The sequence below is a fragment of the Hoplias malabaricus genome, chromosome 18 (genome assembly GCF_029633855.1).
Source record: "Hoplias malabaricus isolate fHopMal1 chromosome 18, fHopMal1.hap1, whole genome shotgun sequence".
Taxonomy (NCBI): domain Eukaryota; kingdom Metazoa; phylum Chordata; class Actinopteri; order Characiformes; family Erythrinidae; genus Hoplias; species Hoplias malabaricus.
Window position 1 is genome coordinate 5,917,528 of NC_089817.1, and position 16,420 is coordinate 5,933,947.

General features: G+C 42.8%; 1 protein-coding gene across 3 annotated transcripts in view; it reads left to right on the forward strand.

Moving 5' to 3' along the window:
* Positions 1 to 16,015, forward strand: part of rc3h2 (ring finger and CCCH-type domains 2) — a 32,213-nt gene extending 16,198 nt beyond the window's left edge. For 2 of the 3 annotated variants that reach the window (XM_066650758.1, XM_066650759.1), the window contains exons 6-19: positions 792 to 992; positions 2,858 to 2,990; positions 3,110 to 3,228; positions 3,445 to 3,557; positions 4,146 to 4,415; positions 5,407 to 5,603; positions 6,101 to 6,510; positions 6,995 to 7,126; positions 8,210 to 8,362; positions 8,713 to 8,926; positions 9,167 to 9,248; positions 10,069 to 10,222; positions 10,315 to 10,444; positions 10,972 to 16,015. In XM_066650758.1, the coding sequence (XP_066506855.1) occupies positions 792 to 992; positions 2,858 to 2,990; positions 3,110 to 3,228; positions 3,445 to 3,557; positions 4,146 to 4,415; positions 5,407 to 5,603; positions 6,101 to 6,510; positions 6,995 to 7,126; positions 8,210 to 8,362; positions 8,713 to 8,926; positions 9,167 to 9,248; positions 10,069 to 10,222; positions 10,315 to 10,444; positions 10,972 to 10,997 (2,334 nt within the window). In that variant the 3' untranslated portion in view covers positions 10,998 to 16,015. The remainder of the gene's footprint in view (positions 1 to 791; positions 993 to 2,857; positions 2,991 to 3,109; positions 3,229 to 3,444; positions 3,558 to 4,145; positions 4,416 to 5,406; positions 5,604 to 6,100; positions 6,511 to 6,994; positions 7,127 to 8,209; positions 8,363 to 8,712; positions 8,927 to 9,166; positions 9,249 to 10,068; positions 10,223 to 10,314; positions 10,445 to 10,971) is intronic. The other variant, XM_066650760.1, reaches the window with a different exon arrangement.
* Positions 16,016 to 16,420: the final 405 nt, after the last annotated feature.

Consider the following 16,420-nt stretch of genomic DNA (forward strand, 5'->3'; position numbering starts at 1 on the left):
AGAGCCATTCTTCAAAACATACCTGGTGTTGCATGCTTTGGTGCCCCTCTAGAAAACATTAATTTGGAACCGTCTGTAAATGAACTACACCTAAGAAACTTAAATGTGCAATTTCAGAACTACAGAAATGTACAAATATCGAAGATAAATGATTGTTTTCTTTAATCCAGTGTGAATTTACTTTAAATACAAAACGATAAAAGTATCAGTTATTAAAATCTGTATAAACTACACTAAGGGGCTAATTATCAGTAATGATATCTGCCCAAAAGATTCAATATCAGTGAGTCCCTAGTTATTTTCTTCTTTCACTGTTTTAGATCAGACGTTTAGAATGGTCAGTATGGCTCCTTAATATCCATAATGTGAACTGGATTGAATTTCCTTTGGTCTGTGTATACAGTGTATTCAAAAGTTTGAAGACAGCTGCTCATCCCACATGTCTCCTCAAAGGCGCATGTTTGTTTGAACTATTTCTTCAAGGCCGTTGTGCTGCAGTATAGATCAAGCTAAAATATAGAAACGTGTGGGAGAGGCGCTCCATGAGCCGTTAACTAGGACCTTCTCATCGAGCTAGGTCTCGGTAATGGAGGGACTGTGTGTTTGATGTCAATGATGATTACTCATAGGGCAGATTCTGAGTGGGAGAACACCTGACTCTCTCCTCTGATCTCATCAATGAGTTTGTAGTCTGAGAACACCAGGCACGTTGCACTTTTTCATCTGAACTACCCATTTTCAGAGTGTTTAAGTTGCCCTCTCACCTCCTCAACTCCTCTTTTCTGCCTCAGGTGACAAAGCGCGATGAAGACTCCTCCCTAATGCAGCTGAAGGAGGAGTTTAGAACGTACGAGGCTCTGCGACGCGAACACGACGCTCAGATTGTCCACATTGCCATGGAGGCCGGGCTTCGTATCTCTCCAGAGCAGTGGTCTTCTCTACTGTACGGAGACCTCATTCACAAGTCCCACATGCAGTCAATCATAGACAAGGTACTGCCCATCTCCTTTCATGCAGCCTACTTTATCCTTAATCACTCCTACACTATTCAGTCGCTCACGCATTAACACATTACTCTATTTTGTATTTAGCGGTTGATGACTCATTTAACCAGTCAAGCTTCATTAAGCCCGTTGAAGCCTGCCTTGTTGTTAACCAGTCAGTTATGTTGCTTTGTTTGCCACAACTGCATTTTCTCACGTCCCTCTCTGGGCGTTAAAGCACTTGCAGCTTTTATTCTGTCCCACGGATTCCACAGTCACTCTGTTTTAATGTATTCGGTGTCAGTGATGATTACTCATAGGGCAGATTCTGAGTGGGAGAACACCTGATTCTCTCACCTGATCTCATCAATGAGTTTATAGTCTGAGAACACCTGCTACTACACTGTTGCTGCCATTTCAGAACCTCTGACTAATTACATTATTGTGTTTTGCATATAAATATCCACCATGAGTTAACATCTACTTTTTGTATTGATTCTTGCACATCAGGGTAAACTATAAGATATTCATTGGGCGCTTTTCCTTTCATTAAGGGCTAAGCACCACTTAATGGACCTCCATGAGTATTTCACATTATTGTAGTTACTGACAGATATAAGTATGAATTAAAATGAAAATAGCAGCTTAATTTGCTTTAAAACTGAGAATTTTATTCAATTGATGGAAAAATCCGAGCTCGCTACGGAAATTCTTGAACGCGACCGTGACGTCACTGGTGGACAACAGCTGAACAACGCCGCGGTAAAACACCGTTATGACTGACTGTTATGACAGTATCTAGCTAAATAACCAACATTATTCATGACAATAGCCTAGCAATAAGCTAAACTCAAATGTAGAGGTACCGTTATTCTTGTAAATGTGATCGAAGTCGAACTCGAATTCATCCGACACTATAAACCTCCGTAATGCAGCTACGTAGCCGAGTATAATCTGAGACACCGAGTTTAGCGAGTCAAGCTAACGTTAACTAACACCAACTAAAACAGGCGAAGTGAGTGTCCTTACCCTGTTTACCTCCATGTTACAGAGGCTCTTGAACACCTTTCGTTGGTGTCCTTACATGCCCATATTGTTGGAAAAGCGCCAGTGAAATGAGCTACAGATAACGGAGTGAGCGGATGGTCCTTTCCAAAGTGCCCGTTTAAAGTGGACAAATTTAGTCCATTTTCTGGATATTTTGGGATCTTTGGGCCATTTGTGCACAGATGTCCCACAGTACATTGAATGATTGCAGCCAAAAACAACACACCTTTTCGTCATTTTGCATTAAATTAAGTGCAGCTTCTAGAGTTGTTGTCCACCATCTACGTCACAGGCAAGACGCCTATTTCTGAACACCGTTGGGGGGGGGGGGGACCAACGGTCTTTTAAACCTTATTCCTTGAATTAGTAAGAAAAAACATGTTTTCTGACTATCAATAAACACAAGTTAGGAACTCAACCACTGTATTTATTTGTTTGACACTTTCATAGAGCTGCTGCTTAGCCTTTAAAAACACCTGGAATATAGGACTATTAAAGGAACAGCATGTAAGGTTCATTTCTAATAGGTATTTTAGTGTGTAAAAGCTAGTCTAACATGCTTAGTATGTGTGAGGTCATGAGAGGATATATTGTTGATTTTTACTGTTTGAGAAATTGTTCGATGTTTGTTTTAAAGATAAATTGTTTGGAGCAGCACCTGTTTAAAAGTCAGGAATTCTATGAAACGTTGCACTGGAAAAGTAATGTTATAGGTTGCACATGTATAATATTTATAAATAATGTGAATGGCATTGATCTGATTAGTCGCTTATCCACATTGACAAGTAAATCAACACCTTTCTTGTTGTTTGTTTCAAATGTGGCAGCTCCAGTCTCCAGAATCTTTCACCAAAAGTGTCCAAGAGCTGACCATAGTTCTGCAGAGAACAGGTGACCCAGCTAACCTCAACAGCCTACGAGCTCCATTAGAGCTGCTGGCCGCTATTGACCATAACCCAGGTGAACACACACACACACACACACACACACACACAGAGGCTAAACTATATAGCTACTTTATTAATCATTATTCAACTTGTACCACACTGTAAGGTCAATTTCACCATGTGTTTATGTAGATGCAGCTGCACCCTCGTGGGAGGAGCTGGAGAGCGTGATGTTGGCCGTCAAGGTTGTCGTTCATGGTCTAGTCGAATTCATCCAAAACTTCAGCAAAAAGAGCCACGATGCCTTTCAGGTAGTGCACCACACATTATTTAACATACCGTCACTGCTGGGACACCACCTTGTACCTTCAAAATATACTGCCATAGTATAAACAGAGAAGAATAGTGGTGTATGTTTTTTTTAGACAGTGACTGTATGACGTCTGTGTTGGAGCGCTGCTCCTGATCCAGAATTTCATTGTATGTTTTTGAACTAAATCACCCTGTGTATTGTATGAATTTCATAGTCTCAGCCGAATAGCAAATATAAGACCAGCATGTGCAGAGACCTCCGTCAGCAAGGGAGCTGCCCACGCGGAGCCAACTGCACCTTCGCCCACACCCAGGACGAGCTGGAGAAGTGAGTAACACACACATCCACCATGCCCTGCATGTATGAGAGTAAAATGCATATACAGATGAGATAAACCGAAGGAGTGAGTAAATATGGGTGCTTAAACACACACACATGCATATGTGTACACACTCTTCTAACCAGTACAGAGGCGGGAACTCTGTGACACACTTTTAATGTACTGTGTACACATCAGTGCTGAGGCTTCAGCGCCATACATTTAATAGAACTGTACCAGTCATGAGGTCTGTATGATGTACAGAAGCAGAGGGAAGTGTGTGTTTTCTGTTCCTCATTCTTATTCATGCTCACCCACTCACACACACCCACACCACAACACACAAGTCTTCCCAGCCCAGCTCCTCCACACAGCACCCTGAGCTCTTCTCTCTGCCTTTCCCTGCATTAATCAGTCTCCCTCTCTCTCCATCTCTTTCTCTTATTCCTTCTATTTCTCTTACACTCTTCCTTTCCTCCGATTTGGTTGTTCTCTCTCCACTTTTCTCTCTCTCTCTCTCTCTCTCTCGCTTTCTCTCCTCTTCGCCGGCACCGCACACTTTTTCCACTTTAACGTATTCTGTCTCTTTCTTTTAGGTTCAGAATGAGGAATAAGAAGGTCAGTGGGGGAATAAGGCCATCTCCTCTGCCTCAAACTGTTGTGACAAAATCATGCTCCGTTAAGACCTCTTTCCCCACTCTGGAGGGAGGTCCTGGGGCTCTGCAGGAACATGAACCAGACGGTCTGAGCTCAGAGGATTCTTCACCTACTCGGCTAGTCCCACGAGGAGGAGAGCACGAGCAAGAGGAGGGGACGCTTGCTCTTCCAAACGGGGCCGGTGGGCTCCCTAGTGCCAGCCAAGACCAGTGAGACATTCTTCCTCATTAACTACAAGTAAAATGAAATAAATCACTGCGGGCTCCCACGCGAGGCAAAGGGTTGGCCCTGTAAGCAACCGGGGTATCTGTATCTATCATAAACCGACCCCTGAAACACCCCTTTGTGTTTGGTGTCAGTGATGATTACTCATAGGGCAGATTCTGAGTGGGAGAACCTTTCTCTCACCTGATCTCATCAATGAGTTTATAGTCTGAGAACACCAGGCGCCATGCACCGAGCACCCAACGCTATTTATTGTCTCACACTCAGTAAAAACAGGATGTTTTTAACATTTTACTTCGATACAAATTCAGGAGGGAAAGTTACCATAGCGCATTATGGTCTATGATCTGATCACTAATGTGGAACGGTTATACTGGTGATGCTCTGGCATTGTCTTCATGCATCAGGTTTTATTACTATAGCTGTACAAACTTTAAAATTCCAGCAGTACAGCATGAATAGCTCGTTCATTTCTAAATCGTGTACAAAAACACACTCCCAGCTGCATTCTCTCGTGAAAAAAAAAAAATGCTCAACAGTTTTCTGTGAAAATACACTTACAAAGTGATTCCCACAAAACTACACGATGCAATTCAAATTTACAGCCTCTAATCCATAGATTGCTGTATGCTATGCTACATTTAGCATAGCATACATGCTACGTGCCACATTTATGCTCATAGGAGCTCTGTAATTTCCAGAGTGTAATTTACTGTGTCAGATTTACTGATATATTTCACCTCTGCTTTTTATTCACGCACAATCCCTTCCTGTTTATTTACTGTCAGCTGTAACAACAACAGTAAGGCTAGATTAGTCGGTAAGAATTTCTGCTGTGAAATTGTGAACCATATATTGGGGAAGTTTCAGAATGTGAACACAGCTGGGATCTTCCAACTATTTGTGTTGTGCAGGCTTTGGGGCAGGAGAACTACTATTAAAATTTGCATTTTTATTTCCCCCTCTTGCTCCCAGGAAAACAGCTTCTCCTCCAAAAACTCCAGTCAGTCCCAGTCAGACTCCAGTTGGGTTGAGTCCACACCTTGCTGCAGCCCCCGAGGGTGGAGCAGCGCTGCCTAAACGGACCTCTTTCCCTCTTAGGGGTCACCCTGAGGTTTCCTACTTCCCAGAGCCTTGCAGCCCCTACGACCTGACGCCCTGCTCACCCTCCAGTGAGTGCCTGACTATGCTAAAGGGTGATTTAGGCTTCTGTGTTGACTCGATTAAGAGTCTGTTGCTCTGCCATTACACCACTGAAACACCAGGGCTGAATCTCAAATTTCCTCTGTGTAGTGCACAGTGTAATGGTGAAGCTTTAAACCATGTCTAAGTATGAAGTGTGTTTAGTCCGACTGCTATTGTCCGGTTTTATTTGAGTGAAGTAGTGACTTTTTGGTGCAACAGACCAATACAAGAATCTTCAGGGGCTGTGTTACTTCTAGTGCTGAAATTACTGCATGAATCACAATAACATAGTCATTCCAAGAATGGAAGCATAGGAGCCAGATCCACCTCTGCTCACAGCACAGCAAAGTACACTAGTTATTTTCCTCCTTTACTTGACCCTATTCAGACAAATGGAGCACAGAGCATTTGTCGTAGAGCAGTGAATAACACTCTTCTGAAAGTGGGTCACACTTTTTCTCTTTCTCTCTCCTTTCCTCTTTAGGTAATTACTACACTTCCATGGTAAATCCCCACAAACCCTGCCTGCCACGTTTTTCCCGCTCCAGTCCTGCCTTCGACTCCCCTGCCCCGCCCCCATTAGCTCCACCTTATCTAGAACCTCCCCCTTCTCTCCCATCCCGGGACCGTTTAGGCCCCCCTCACTACCCTCCAGCCCCCACATACACACCCATGCACCACCCCCACACCCACGGACACGGGGTCTATGCTCCTGTTTACGACAGCCAACGAGTCTGGAGGCCATCTCTGTACCACAGGCAGGAGGGCAGGAGTAACTCGCTCCCTCCTGAGGTCCTCCACTCCTCCATCTACCAGCCTCCCCTCCGAGAGCGCTTCAACTCCCTGGACAGCCCCTACTGCAGCGCCGCAGAAAGGAGAGCAGCGCTGCACAGGGTAGGTCTGATATGGGTACCGTTGGTGAGGATACAATGGTTAATGTTTTAGGGCTCGAACAGCTGATTATTTTAGGTCTCACTTTGTGCAGCCATTTGAAGGAGAGATCTAAACAGTTCTTATTAGTGGAATAAATTTAAAAGTGAGAGAGCCATCCCTCTTCAGTGACGTTAATGGTGTATGTAAGTAGTAGAGTATTAGGAGGCGGCCCAGAAAGTCATTAAAATCATAATCCCCTTATTATTAATGCTGAATAATTGTGCTCAAAATGAATATTGTGTGCGTTTCAGAATAACTTTCAGAAGACTATTAAGATGCTTGTTTTTACTGGTGTTTATAGTGATGGAAATGTTATTGCTAATTGTTTCTGGAGATCTGGCGGTTAGCTTGCCTACTTTGAGCTGTCTTGAATTTGTTGGTTGTGGTTAGCAGTTCTGTGAAGTGGTTTATGTGGGAGTAAGCCATGTGCTGTGTGTGTGTGCAGGATTCGTATGGGCGCGCTCCCCTTAGCTGTGACAATTTCTACAGAATGAAACAGGAACAGTGGGCGCGTCAGCACAATAACCACACCAGAGCACAGCCCTCTCCTGTTTTTGCTGTGGATCTCTGCTCAGAGGTATGGCCACTGCCTGCATGTGTTTGTGTCTTTTGGGGAATCTTTTTTATTTTTAATGGGTGCACAGGCGTTGGACGTTAAAGTATTTAATTTGTGGAGTGTGACACAAACGAACATCCTCCTGCCTTTAGTGTTGTGTTAAGCTATTTAAAGTGGAGCTGTTGCTCAGCAACTGATAAATTGAGCATGTAGCAGTTCTACTGTGAAAAGTGTGTGTGTGTGTGGACATGAGCTCACAGAAAAAGATTTGGCACCGGAGACCCATGCTGGCTGACTCACTCTTCACTGCTATTCTTTTCATGTCAACCTGTTGCATTTTAGTGGGTGTGAGAGAGAGAGGGGAAAGGAAGATGTCTTCTCTTTACTTTGTCTCACTATAGTTTCCTTATGTTGCCACATTACAGTTAAAACCAGCTTTAATTACGTGTCCATGAATGGCTTAAAATGAAGGCATTAATTGTTATTCATAAAGTAGTGATTATCTTACAATAATTTAATTGTGTATATAAATATCTCATTTATTCATTCATTCATTCATTCACCCGGAGGAAACCCACACAGACACAGGGAGAACACGCCACACTCCTCACAGACAGTCACCCGGAGGAAACCCACATAGACACAGGGAGAACACACCACACTCCTCACAGACAGTCACCCGGAGGAAACCCACGCAGACACAGGGAGAACACTCCTCTCAGACAGTCACCCGGAGGAAACCCACGCAGACACAGGGAGAACACTCCTCACAGACAGTCACCCGGAGGAAACCCACGCAGACACAGGGAGAACACTCCTCACAGACAGTCACCCGGAGGAAACCCACGCAGACACAGGGAGAACACACCACACTCCTCACAGACAGTCACCCGGAGGAAACCCACACAGACACAGGGAGAACACACCACACTCCTCACAGACAGTCACCCGGAGCGGGAATTGAACCCACAACCTCCAGGCCCCTGTGTGACTTTGGTGGCCAGTTTAAGTGCTTATATAATAATAATAATTATTAATATTATTATTATTATTATTAAGTATTCCACCTATGACCTGGTGACTTATTCCTGCTCTTTTTTTCAGCGTGTGGACACTGGGGTGTGTGTAAGCTGTAAGTGTGGTGGTGGTGGTGGTAGTGGGGGGGACGTGGCCCGTTACAATCCATGGTCGTGTGGCGCTGTTGGCCCGTTTGAGTCAGAATCACTTGGCTCCGCCCACTCCTGTTCCCAGCATGCTGTAAGTCACACCACATCATTCAGATGGATTCCCTGTATCTTGGGTCATTCATAATTAACTTCTTTTATCTCTTGGTTTCTACTTATCGTAGTTTAAATTTCTCAGTTTCTTTTATTCCATATTCACTTTGATCCATGTTAGACTCTCCTTTATTCTGTATTTCATATTATACTTTTGTGATTTGTGTAAGATACTAAAGCGTGTTTTATACGTACAGATTGAGTTGTGTTGGTGTTGCAGAATTTGATACTCATTTAATGAACGAGATGATTGATAATTCCTCTTCTGCAGAGTACCTTCACACATTCACTAAATGTTTTAACCCAAGTTTTCCTCTGTGGTGTCTGCAGGATGTGGAGGGAGCAGGTAAACACTGGCTACATATATTTGAGCCGTACAGACGATCAAAGGAGGAGGACCCCATCATCCCTTTCGGAGAGGGTCCCATCATCTCTAAATGGGGCGCCATTTCCCGTGCATCTCGCACAGACTACCACACCACAGAACCGGTCCAGGCCACAGCCGCACAGGGCAGAACCAGCACCACGCCCATCAACTTCAGAAGTACGTATCTGATATAGGACTGCGCAACAGAACTTTGCCTACATGGCGAATCATTTGGAAAAAGGCATTACGTTTGCGTACACCAGCTAAAGCCTGAATTCTGTACTTACGTCTGATTTAAATAACTTAAAGAAGCATTTTCCCGTTCTTAAAAAAATCAGTAAAAGTAGATTGCTGGGTATTTCTTTAGTTTCCTTTTTAATTTTAAATGTTCTTGTGTATTTTCCACACTCCCTGTAGGTTACAGCTCTCACCTTGAGCAAGGCGACTGTCGGTGGGGTCCCTGTGGCTTCGACTCCAGCAGGTCTGGTTTCCTAGAGAGGTAATGAGTGATTTTAGTTTTGTCCAGATATTATTTAAAAGCAAGCAGCTACTTGCAAGTAGTTAGTAAAAGCCTTAAGTCTTCCCACATATAAACCTAAGACATTTAAAACCACTTGAGGGAACTGACACAACATTTTACCACTTGTCTGTGTCTGAAACCGAAAGCAGCAAACTCGATTCCCTGCAGTCTCACGTGTCTGTGCTTTAGCTGTCGTTCCTGTACAGGAGGCTCTTGGTACGTTGTATGTTTAGGCTTCAGGTCTCGGAAATCACATGGTTATGTCTGAGGTGTTTTAAAGTTCTAAGTCTGTTTTTGAAACTAGACAAATTAATGATGAACATATACTACGTCACAGACCTTACTGAATGTGCTTATTTTTACTTTCTGCCGACAGCTTTCTTGTGCTCTCACTGTAGCTTTTATTTCCGGTTAGTGTCGGTAACAGTCACGGAATAACCAGAAGATAAATGTATGTAAACACTTTGTGGGGAAAAACAAACACAATGTAACTCCACACAAAAACAAAAATCCCTGCTTAACCGTATACTGCAGCTGTTCTCTGCACAGTTCCTCAAAGAGAGGGTTTCTTTTGTCAATCAGAAGCTTTTGTTCCATTACAGACAGCGTAATGAGTTAGATTTGTATGTATTTGGTGTCAGTGATGATTACTCATAGGGCAGATTCTGAGTGGGAGAACACCTGATTTCTCTCACCTGATCTCATCAATGAGTTTATAGTCTGAGAACACCAGACCTAAAGTTTGTCATACGCATGGTTTAAATTTAGCCCTAACTCCTGGTGAATCTGTGTATATCAGTGACCGCAGACACAGCTCCTTCAGCAGCGGGAGTAAACAAGGAGTGGACCTGCTGGTTCGAGACAGCACCGAGAGTGAACCAGACCGTGACATCGAACTGGAGCTTTCTGCTCTCGACATGGAGGAGTCGGAGCCACATGAGCACCAGCCTGAGGTACACACTGCAGCAGTTAGAGCTGATCTTTTATGAGCTTTTAATACATTGTTCCATGTTTTTACTTGAACAGTATTTGTTTTTTGCCAAAGGTGTCTGTGCAGTCACGAGTTGGGAATCACCTCTCCAGTGTGTTTAGCAATTCAGCAGCAGGCTCACACATGGACCAGCAGTTACCCGACCACATGGTGGACTCTCATTTGTTGAAGAAGATGCATTTAGGTTCGTCATAGTACTGTTTTGCTACTTATCTTCGCATTTTTAATCAGGACATTGCGTGCGTGCGTGCGTGCGTGCGTTTGCTTGCTTGCGTGTGTGTGTGTGTGTGAGTCACAGATTCCAAATTACAGCCCTTCCACACCCCTCACTCCCTGGTGTCATCTTTTCCTATGTTCTCACATGGCTTTGGTTTGCATTAAGACCCCTGATTTAGCTGTAGGTGTTCTTATAAACGTGTTCAATGACTATATTGGTTTTAGAACAGGAAAAACACTGAATTAAACCATGCAGGGGGTTCCAGGACTGGAGGAATGGGCAGCATTGCTCTAACAGCCTCCTGATGAAGCTCTTAATAATTAGCTAATGAGCTGTGTTTTACATACAATGCAGCAAGGTAATCTACAAAATTAGTTCTGGTGAGATTCCTGTGTGTATGAGGAAGGGTCTTGTATGTAACTTGATTAAATTGTGGAGATGATATTCAGTCATGAATGTCCCCTTTGCATAACTGATCTGTCTTCCTTTCACAGGAAGCATCTCTCCCCTAGAGGCCTGAGCTCCGGAGGCCTTGCTGTGGGAAATCAGATCATGAAGAGTCAGCCACGGACACTGCTGGTCCCCCCCGCCCCAGGAAAGAGATGCTTCTGAATGGAAGCTGAGAGAAATCAGTCTCCTCTCCGAACACCCTCTGAATCAAAGGGTCGTGCCACGAGGCCACTGTTGTAAACCTTAGGTCACAGCTCAAACTGTCAGATGTTTTATTGTTTTTAAAGCCCTCTGCACACCACCATGTTCTCCAGCAAACGTTCAGGGAAAAGATTTTAATTAAGTTGCCTAATGGTTCAGGGGGATATTCCACACTACCCCTGTGTGTGTAGGTATTGGTTGGAAGATGTTTCTAGAGTTTTTTCCAGTTATAGTTACGGGCTTTCAGGCCAAAAAAAAAGCATATTTGGAAACCTGATGTATTTGTTTGAAATTCTCTTCATAAGAGCAACGAGACTTGCATTTCGGCTTTTCCCCCCACCCCTCCTTTCTTCTTCTTCACTTCGTTTATCTCTTATGCAAAGGTGTTTATGTTTACAACCCCATCTCAGGTCACAAATCTCTCGGTGTCGTCCAGACTGAATCCTCCGGAGCCGCTCTTTAGCCAGTGAAAGGCTGCGTAAACCTTGTGTGACAGCTCTGTATAAAATGTGTTTTTTTTTTTGCGGATAATAGTGAACTTAACTATTGCGTAAAGACTGATGTTGCAGGTCCTGCCAGAAGGTTCCTATAGTTATTATACAATGTTTACAGAATGTGTGAGGATTAAGCCAGGTGCTCAGTAAATACTGTACGTTGTGTCTGCCACAGTGCAGTATTCACTATTGAACTAACGTGCATGAATTGTGCTTTTTATTCATCATACGTTCATCAGGATTTGCAATGAATCCATTTTATTGCATAATATGTGCCTGGAGATAGGTAGAGTATAAATACATGTTTTCTGTCTTTTTGTTTGAGGCTGCTGTGATGTCAGAAATTGTACCACAACAGCATTAATGTGTGCACAGTAACCGGATTAACTTCACGATGCCTTGGCTAATACACTGCGCATACTTCTGATGAGCCAGTTTTACTTCCTGTTTAGAAACTCTCCACAGGAAGTGATTGGTGCCCAGCACTAGATCCTAGAAGCATTGTGTTTGTTGAGAAAAGGCTGTTGTATTAACAGTACGCGGAACTTGGCAGTTTTACTGTCCACGTTTTCTATTGGTTCCCCATTTTTCTGCCCATCAAAGCACGTCTCATTCAGCTCCTCACCGCGGCCGCCTTTGTTCAGTTCCGAGTCCGAGTGTTATTGTTTCAGTTTGAGCACAAGCTGCTGCACTCCACCACCTCTTCCTCCTCTCAGAAATTTCACTTTTTTTAATGTTTTTCTTTGTTTGAATGAAACATCACTGACTTCTGTGAAGTTGTCTGTGGAGTATTTTGTATCAGGAATCTTTCCTTCCGTGTTGGTCATTTTAGTCTTTAAGCAGCTCCATCAACCTTTGACGTTTTCTAAAGGTTGTTTAAAAAAAGAAAATAGAAAAAAAAGCCTCGGTTGAAGTGAAGTTGATGTTGAGTCCAGCATCAGCTCAAAACGACTAAAAGTCTTCTGCAGATTTGTTTTCTTTGTTTTTCCATTTGTATTTCTTTCCCTGGTGAAAGAAACGTTTAGGGGAAATATGTCGCATTGCTTGAAGGACAACCCTCCTATTTATAATAGGATATTTTAAAATCTGTAATATGGATGGAGGTAGAGGAAATATTGCTTGTGCACACAAGTGTAGTATCCACTGTCTTACAGCGACTGTGTTTATATGCGTTTAATTGAGTGTAATTAGTCACCCGTCAGGAATATTTTGTATTGCATACACTCGTAAAAATAAAGGTGCCAGAAAACGTTCTTTACTACAAAAGCACTCGGTTTAATTTAAGGCAGTATTGCTTTAATAACAAAAGAAATAGAACCAGCTTATGATTCCTGAAGACCTCAGATGAACTCTGCCCTGAACAGACTCTCATTGGTTTATTATTTAAGAGAAGTGTGTGAGAATGTACAGAATGTATATATATACACGTCTGTGATATTCTCATTGAAGGGGCCTGTTGCCAAGCGATCTGCCGGTTTAGGTTTTTAGTTAAAAGCCAGATCCAATCTACATCACTCTCATGTTTAGGATGTGCACCACAAGGTGGTGCTTTTCAGTGCCTCATGCCAAAACCACTGTTGTTGGTACAGTTCTGTTTAACATCCCAAATATTAATAATGTCTGGTTCTCATTTTCTGCACTTTTTTTTGATGTTACTGATGTAACACAATGTGCTGAGTTGTAGCTCTCAAAGCAAGGGTATCTTAACTTCGTTAATGCAAAATACAGGACGAGTCAAAAGTCAGGCTTGTTACAGACCCTATAGATGCTCAGTGTTATCCGACAGTGCAACGGAAAACTGTGTTTCAGTTCTGACTGAAGATGGCGCTGAGCGTTTAGCGTCTGGTCGATCTTTTATTTTGAACCACGAGAGATATTGTAAATCAGCAGAAATCAATTTCTGAGACAGTTCTGGTCGCGTTTTATATGCTACACGACCACCTTCCCGTTTGGGGATAAACTTGCCCTTGATCCAAGAAGGCCGCCATGTTCCAGACATAGCCTAAAGTGGTGGTGCCCAACTCCAGTCCTGGAGGGCCGGTATCAACCAAATTTTGGTTATACCTCTGCTCTCACACACCTGAGTCAACTCATCTGTTAATTGCCAGGTTTAAGGGGTGTGTTTTAGCAGAGCAATCACCAAACTTTGCTGGATACCGGCCCTCCAGAACTGGAGTTGGGCACCCCTGGCCTAAAATATAGGCCCCTCACCCATTAATCACAGACATATTCTGATATGTCGTTTTCCCTTTTTGTTTCTGAAATAAAAGGGTGTCGTCTGACTTACTCACCCTGTATACAACTGACAACTTGAACGTCAAAATGATAGTTTTATTAGCACCACCCAGTACCACTGAGTTTTAATAACCTATATATTAAATATTATAATATAAAAGTTCTGTACCAATTAAGACCCTTTATTTTTAGGAGTGTGCCCGTGTTCAGTCTGATGTCTCTGACCGTTCACGCCCGGTTTTCATCAGTGGTGGAGGCAGACTTGCTCCCACTCAGCTCCCGTAGTTCTGTGTGAAAATGAGAAGCTTTAAAAAAGCAAACAATGGCGAGGCCTTGTCAGTCTTGTCCCGACTCTTTCCGAACTCTCGCTCAGTGTCCCCGAGGACGCTGAATAACGTGATGTGGAAAGTTAGAAGTCTTTGCAGCTGAAATGTGAATGTAGTCCCAGCCACGGTCTTTTCACTGTTCCTCCTACATCAGGAGATTATGATTTTTATATCGGTTAGTGTTTGTTTTTGGGTCACAGCCACCGTAAGTCCTTGTTCTCTGTAGGAAAGAGAAGTGGCGACGCTACTGAGCTAAACTTCTGCACTGATTTGTATAAAAGCAGTGTGTGCTTTTGAAGGGAAACTCCATCTGTTTTTCAAAACTTCTGTACGAGGTGAACGGTCTCGTGTCAGTTATGTTGATTTATGATGAAGTGCTCTACATGAGAGTAACCTGGAACAGTGGTGGTGATGGGAGCCAGATTTGAGGAGTTTAATGCCTCTGTAAACTACAGCACAAAGATTGTACAGGACATGATTTCACAATAAACCGCTGGCCTATACATCCCCGTAAAGATCTGTAGAGTGGAATGGTTTAAACAGGTCATAGTAATGCAAAGTATTACATTTTAATGTACCATTCCATATAAAAACATGCACTGCTTCACTGGTCAGTGCGGTTCCTGTCACTCCCACTGTAAAGTAGCTTTGTCTAGCATTAACTTTCCCATCAGAACACTGAACGACTTTCTGTATAATGTAATTGATATAAATTTTGAAATATTGATGGAATTTCCCTTTTTAACTTAATGTACCTTCACTGCTGGACGTTTGCTTATTGCGTGTACTGTCTGGTAGAGTGTGTGTGTCTGTCTGTCTCTGTCTGTCTGTGTGTGTGTGTGAGGGTGGGGTGGGGGGGGTTGCAGCAGGGATTATTAGTAAAAGCATTCTTTGTAACTTTTTTATTATTATTTCTAACTTTGAATATTCAGCTCAGACATTTTACACCCTGCCCCACAAACACCCTTTTGTTTTCGCATTGACAAAGCCTTACACGAGGAGCTAGATTGTTTCTGAGCTGGATCCCTCAGCTTTGAGTTGCACATGCATGATGCTGTTAGATTTAAAGAAGTGTATTTGTGTGTGTTTTTGTTTCTGTGAGAGAGAGAGTGATTTAGCTGTGGTTCTACTGCCCCCTGCTGTTCACTGCATGACTGGCATTAGCTTCTTGTATCTACCTGCGACTCTGAGATCTGTTAAATGTCCTGAGGAGATTCCAGCAGCATCTGTTTCTTTCCAGTGGAAATGTCTTTTTTTTTTTTTTTTTTTTTTTTTAAATAAATATTTTGAGTTGTACGAGTTTGTTTCGCTGCAGTAACCTGGCAGGCTTGTTGGTCATAATGATACACGCTTGCTGCGACAAGGAGCTGATGTTTAATTTTGAATATTTTTACGTCTGTATTAGACATTTTCTTTGCAAATCTATTGTTTGATTTAACTCTTAATGTAATACAAAGATGGTACGCATCCGTCAGTTTATACAGCCAGAGCCATCGTTAGATGGACGTAACTGCACACTTTTATGATAATCAACTATATTTAAATATGAGAAAATATTTATCAGAGAGAGATTCTAAAGGTCTTTTGATGAAATATGAAACTATTTTAATGCGTTTGCTTTCAAAAGTACCCCTGAACTTCTCGCAGGCTTGAATTTGAGTCGTGTTTGAACATGTAGCCTCTGCGGAGTGGAGTCTTAATGCTCTTTACTCTTTCTCCCCTCTGTTCTCGCGTATCGTACCTTGGCTAAGGTTCTGCTGCACTGTACTGAGCCAGCTGATGATATCGGATCAAAGAGATCATGACGTGTAATTGCATGCTGAGGTAATAAAAACGGTTTCATCATTGAGCTTTGTCATTTGTCATTGCTTTTGTGTATTATATTGGTGTACGTCTGGTGGAGGATGTGTGGAACTGCGGGAGCGCCACAGTTTCCATACGCCAATCCCCTCCCCCCACCCAAATAAATTTAAATAAATACATTTTTTCACTTTCAAAATATCTAATTTAAAAGGGTCTATGTTTTAATATTATGATCCATATACATAAAACAATTGGCTACACTAATATATCTCGATCTGAAAAGGGGATCCATGTATCTAGTTTTCCTTCACCTCCTGAAAGCGCTTTCTGGTGGTCACGGTGACCCCAGAGGCTCTCTCTAATTGTCCCTGGGGAGAGTTGCACACAGTCACTCATTCACAACTGAGCAGTTTCACGCACACAACACCCATGGA